This window comes from Salvelinus fontinalis, chromosome 36 (assembly GCF_029448725.1).
Source record: "Salvelinus fontinalis isolate EN_2023a chromosome 36, ASM2944872v1, whole genome shotgun sequence".
NCBI lineage: Eukaryota > Metazoa > Chordata > Actinopteri > Salmoniformes > Salmonidae > Salvelinus > Salvelinus fontinalis.
In genome coordinates, this window is record NC_074700.1 from 16,753,810 (window position 1) to 16,759,690 (window position 5,881).

The 5,881-nt window shown below is 40.6% G+C and overlaps 1 protein-coding gene across 1 annotated transcript; it reads left to right on the forward strand.

Moving 5' to 3' along the window:
- The first annotated feature begins 482 nt into the window (after positions 1-482).
- LOC129835448 (uncharacterized) lies at positions 483-2,624 on the forward strand. Its single transcript, XM_055901086.1, has 6 exons — positions 483-693; positions 931-1,275; positions 1,384-1,729; positions 1,841-1,980; positions 2,135-2,184; positions 2,305-2,624. Exons 1-6 carry the CDS (start codon positions 654-656, stop codon positions 2,446-2,448), a joined length of 1,065 nt encoding a protein of 354 aa, XP_055757061.1. The 5' UTR covers positions 483-653; the 3' UTR covers positions 2,449-2,624.
- Positions 2,625-5,881: the final 3,257 nt, after the last annotated feature.

Genomic DNA, 5,881 nt, shown 5'->3' on the forward strand with positions numbered 1-5,881 from the left:
ACATAGCAAAATTCAACAACTGAGACAAACTGAACAAGTTCCACAGACATGTGACTAAGTTGTTGCCACAACTTTGGAAGTATGCTTGGGGTCATTGTCCATTCGGAAGACCCATTTGCGACCAAGCTTTAACTTCCTGACTGATGTCTTGCCTATGTGATATTTCAATAAACATGTTTTTTTCCTCTACGTTTAATGACATACCCAATTCTTACCACTTATTCGCATGAGGTAAACTTATGTTAGAATTTCTTCCACTTTGACGTTTTTTTTTGTGTAGATCGTTGACCAAAAGTTACAATTAAATCAATTGAATCCCACTTCGTATCAAAAAGGAATACTTCCAATGTTAGTGTAGACTTTCAATAGCCACTGACTTTATACCACTTGAAGAAAAATAGCACTCCTTTGTGATAGCGTGAGTATTTTAGAGAGAATAGCATCGTTGATTCATCTATGAATACATACTGTATCTGTTTTTAAGGTGGGACATATTTTTGACCTCACTTCCTCTTCAAACAACCAATGGATCCAACCTAAAAGCTGTGCCTCCTGTGGTGCATGTAGATACACATTTCTGTCACTTCACTTTGTCTCTTGACCGTCATCTCAGTTGTTCTGTTACACCAGACCAGAGAGAGAGAAGTTGAAGGATGTTCAGGTTGTGTCTTGTCCTGGTTCTCATCCACGCCTGTAAGTTCGTCTCATTATATGATCTATGTTATTGTAGTTGAACAACTTAAAGTAATTTTGGTAAACCAAGGATTCTAATATTTCATACTCCTGAATCAATTTTTAACAATGTTTGATTCACACACTCAGGGAAACCAAACACTGTACACCACACCGAACCAGGACTTAGGATGAATGTAATTAAAGTAAGTAAATGTTCATGTTGTCTGAGTTATCTTCTCTGTATTTCATTCATAGTGGACACGGAGGACATTGGCCATCCAAGTCCTCTTCTGCGCGCTCATCTTGGAGACAATGTGATTCTGCAATGCTTCTATCCGGACAGAAATTCTTATATCTCATGGTACAAGCTAACAGTAGGACAGAAGCCTCAACTTGTATCAACAATTTACAAATATGATGGTGGTGCAAAATTTCACAGTGAGTTTAAAGAAAACCGTCGGTTCACAGTGCAAAGTGGAAATGGATTTTATCATCTACATATCTCCAACACTCAGCCATATGACTCCGCTACATATGTCTGTGGGGGAATGAATGTTAATGTGATGGAATTCAAAAACGGGATACTTCTCATTCTGAAAGGTGGGCTATTGTTTTATTAACAGTAATATTGTAAAATATGGCATTTATGTTAATTCTTAAAATGTGCTAATCCATCATCTAAAATGAATTCATAACTTTTTATTTCAGGATCAAGTAAAACTGTTGTACAGCAACCTGTGTCTGAGTCAGTCCAGCCTGGAGACTCTGTGACTCTGAACTGTACAATACACACTGAGACCTGTGCAGGAGAACACAATGTCTATTGGTTCAGACATGGCTCAGGAGAATCCCATCCAGGAATCATTTACACGCATGGAGACAGGAGTGATCAGTGTGAGAAGAGCCCTGAAGCTGAGTCTCCTACACAGAGCTGTGTCTACAACCTCCCCAAGAGGAACCTCAGCCTCTCTGATGCTGGGACTTACTACTGTGCTGTGGCCTTATGTGGAGAAATACTATTTGGGAATGGGACCAAGCTGGACATTGACCGCAAGTGATATTTCTGACATTTCTGAAAATGTCTAACATTTCTTCACATTGCTATGAATAAATTGTATGCCTGGATGAACAAAATGTCCTGAATCTCCTCTATCACTGTCTGTTTTTCCACAGATGGTTGTAAGGAGGACCAGGTTCTCTTGGTGTACTGTCTGGGTGTAGCGTTGGGTCTGTGTGTCATCATCATCATTGTCCTTGGTTGTGTTATGTATAAGATGACCAAGAAAACCTCTCTGCTGTGCGGAGGTAAGCGGTATCATTGTCTACAAAATATGCTAAAGCTGTAGATGGAGTATACATTGCATGTTTTAGGTATGAAACTGGGTTAATTCATTTGTGATGATGTTGATGATGATGATTATGTTGATGGTGGTTATTCCACCATGTGTTTGTCTAAAAGAAATGCGCACTCAGTCAAGATGTCCGGCAGTCCCCGGTTCTCATAACCAGGTATGCAGATCATAAAGTGAATTTTTTTGTATGAGTTTCATGAACTGTAAACAGATCCTTCTATCAAATTATCAGGTCATTTCCTGATGTCTTTGGAATTTATTTTTCTATTCCTCTTAGGATCAAGAACACGATGACACACTCACATCGGTCCATTACGCTGCTCTGAATGTCATCCACAAGAAGCCAAAGACCAGGAGACAGAGGAGCACCATGGAGAGAGACACTGTGTACTCTGGGGTGAGGTGCCAAAACATGGACTGAAATGTCAACTTTTTAGATTCTATAACTTGCATTGATTTGTGTTTTCTACACTGTATGCATAACTATGGCTTTTCATTGTGTGTTAAAATTGTATTCTGTCAAGCTCCTTTTAACATTGATACTGTTGTGCATTTTAGATCCAATAAAACATTCAACTGCTTTCATATAGAGGTATTATTTGGTTTGCATTCATATTTTTCTTTGTCCTTACATTTCACCCAGTGATTCAGTGTGCAACAACCATATTAGGCTGATGCTCAATGTAACAAAGCTATATTTGGTTGCATAATGCACTGTGAATATGCATCTATTGACTGGTGTTTTAGTTTGTCTCAAACTCTTTTTTAACTGTATCCTGAAAACATCTCTGTGGTGTTCTGAATACCCTAAATAGATTTAACACTCAGCTAAACTCATCTCTAACCTCCAGCAATGACCTTCAGTCCTCACCATGTGCTCTCTACACACACCTCAGTGCATCTAAACCACAAACAACCATGTCACTAAGAGCACAATTCACTCTCTTCATGAGAAAAGCCTGAATTAAAATAAACATCTTAGGTGAATATACTTTGAACATAATTTATATTTTGTTGAGACTGATTTCAGATATGACAATGTACATATTGTGACTGCGCAGTTTTCACAAACTATTGACAAAATGCATTTATCTGTCGATAGGGAGCAGCAGGTTATATGGAAGTCCCCTGTGGCAGCTTCACCAGTAGAGTCACAGCAACTTTTAGAAGTCAAGAAATTTTTCAAATTGTTTGCAAATTTTATAAAGAATTATTGAAAACGTACTTTCTTGTGATAGCTCATGTGTGCAGTCATATCTGTCAATAAAAGCCCAAAAGAATCTATAACAAGGTAATATATACATTTATTACTTACATATTAAACATCTGTATCATGTTATAAATCCATTTCAGAATCATAGAGTCACATACATCAAACAGGCTAGGTAGTCATCATCACTAGATTATTACTACTAACATCAACTAAGTTATTATAAAGTGTAGCTTAGTTACCAGGAGGAGCCACACAATCATTCAAAATAAAATGGGTAGCGGAGTGCTCTCTATATGACGGTGACAATGACTCTGTAGTTTTGTTGCTGTGCGGTTCTACCATGAACCCATCTTCTGGTCTGATCCTCAAGCAGAACTCTTGAGAGAGAATTTGTTTTTGTTTTTCTCAATTAAATGACACAAGAAAAATTACAAAATGCTACTTTCTACCTGGTTTTGTTTTTATTGCTTGTTTGTGTGCTTTTAGTCTGAGGGGCATTTCTCTTGACTTAAAGCCATGTTCTGAACTGTAGTTTTGTATTGAGTTCCAGGGAGTAGTTGAATAGGTATGGGAGACAACCTATTTATTCAAGTCATCTCTCCTCTGTAATGTGTTGTCCTCTTTTAGTTGTGTTGATAGCATGTCACTCACACCCACCCCCACACAGTGAACAAATTCACAGGTACTCTGCAGTCTGCTGTAAGCACAAGATGAGGTCGTATCTAATAGGTTGGTGGGAGGGCCTGCTGGCTTTGTGCACACAGGACCCTCCTACCTGCTCTCTGTGTCTCTGTGTCTCTATGTGGTTTTCAGCAGGATGTCTATGTGGTGTCACTGTTGTTCTCGCTGTCTTTACTTGTTGTTCATGTTGCCCCTGACAGTTTACAGCCACAACAAAACACTTATATATAAAACTGACTCTAATATATATATTTTTTATCTGAAATCAGTTACAAACCACAAATAACTGCTAATGAACCCTATCTGAACCCTCTGAGTTAAGCACCTCATGTATGATGCAGCACCATCTATTCTAACTTGTGGTCCAGAGGGAGGGGCAATTTGGTGATGATGTCATGGAAGAACTTTCAGTACATTCTCAAACAGACATGTCTTGTGAAGCACAAAAACTACTGCAGGTTCCTCTGTCAGAATGAGACCAATAGAGGAGGATCCTCCTTCTGATAAATTGCTTCCTTTTAGAACCACACTAACCCCAGAGAAAAACAGACTAGATAAAGTGTGTCAAATTAGCTGGTTGGCTAAGAGAGCAGAGCCCTGACCTCAACCCCATCGAAAACCTTTGGGATGAATTGGACACCTACTGCGAACCAGGCCTAACATCAGTGCCCCACCTCACTAATGCTCTTGGGGCTGAATGGAAGCAAGTCCCCACAGCAATGTTCCAACATCTAGTGGAAAGCCTTCCCATAAGAGTAGTGCTGTTATAGCAGCAAAGGGGGGACAACCTCCATATTAACACCCATGATTTTTGAAAGAGATGTTTGACAAGCAGAAGTCGTCCCCCCCCCCCCCCCCCCTATGTTGACTCCAATGCTTCCCACAGTTCTTTCAAGTCGGCTGGATGTCCTTTGGGTGGTGGACCATTCTTGATAAACACAGGAAACCTTTGATCGTGAAAAACCCAGCAGCGTGGCAGTTTTTGACACACACCAGCACTTACATATTTTGTCTTGCCCATTTACACTCTGAATCACACAATCCATGTCTATTGTCTCAAGGCTTAAGAATCCTTCTTTAACCTGTCTCATCCCCTTCACCTATCCTGATTGAATATGGATTTAACAAGTGACATCAGTAAGGGATCATAGCTTTCACCTGGTCAGTGTAACGGTCCTGACCAGTTTTATGTTGTTTTTGTATGTGTAATTGGTCAGGGCGTTAGTTTTGGGTGGGCAGTCTATGTTATCTGTTTCTATGTTGGTTTTGGGTTGCCTGGTATGGCTCTTGATTAGAGGCAGGTGGTTTGCGTTTTCCTCTAATTAAGAGTCATATTTAGGTAGGGCGTTCTCACTGTTTGTTTGTGGGTGATTGTCTTCCGTGTTTGTGTTATGTTTGCACCATACGGAACTGTATACGGTTTGTTCGGTTTATGTAGTCTGTTTCCTATTCGTGCGTTCTTCGTGTCTATGTAAGTTCTCATGTTTAGGTCAGTCTACGTCGTTTGTTATTTTGTATCATTTCAAGTGTAGTTCGTGTTCGTTTTTCGTCTTGTTTAATAAATATGTGTTCAAACTTCGCTGCGCCTTGGTTCCCTCAATACTCCTCCTTTTCCGAAGATGGAGAGGAGGAGGATCGCCGTTACAGAATCACCCACCATACCAGAGCCAAGCAGCGGAGTCAACGGAGAAAGGGACAGGAAAAGAAGGAGCAATGGACATGGGACGATATATTGGACGGAAAGGGTTGCTACACATGGGAGGAGATCCTGGCTGGTAGGGATCGCCTCCCATGGGAACAGCTGGAGGCACTGAGGAGAGCAGAGGCTACCGGAGAGAGGAACCGGAGCTATGAGGGAACGCATCTGGCACGGAAGCCCAAAAAGCCCGTAAGTAATTCCCAAAAATTTCTTGGGGGGAGGCTAGGAGGTAGTGGGCCTAGGGCAGGCAGGAGACCTGCG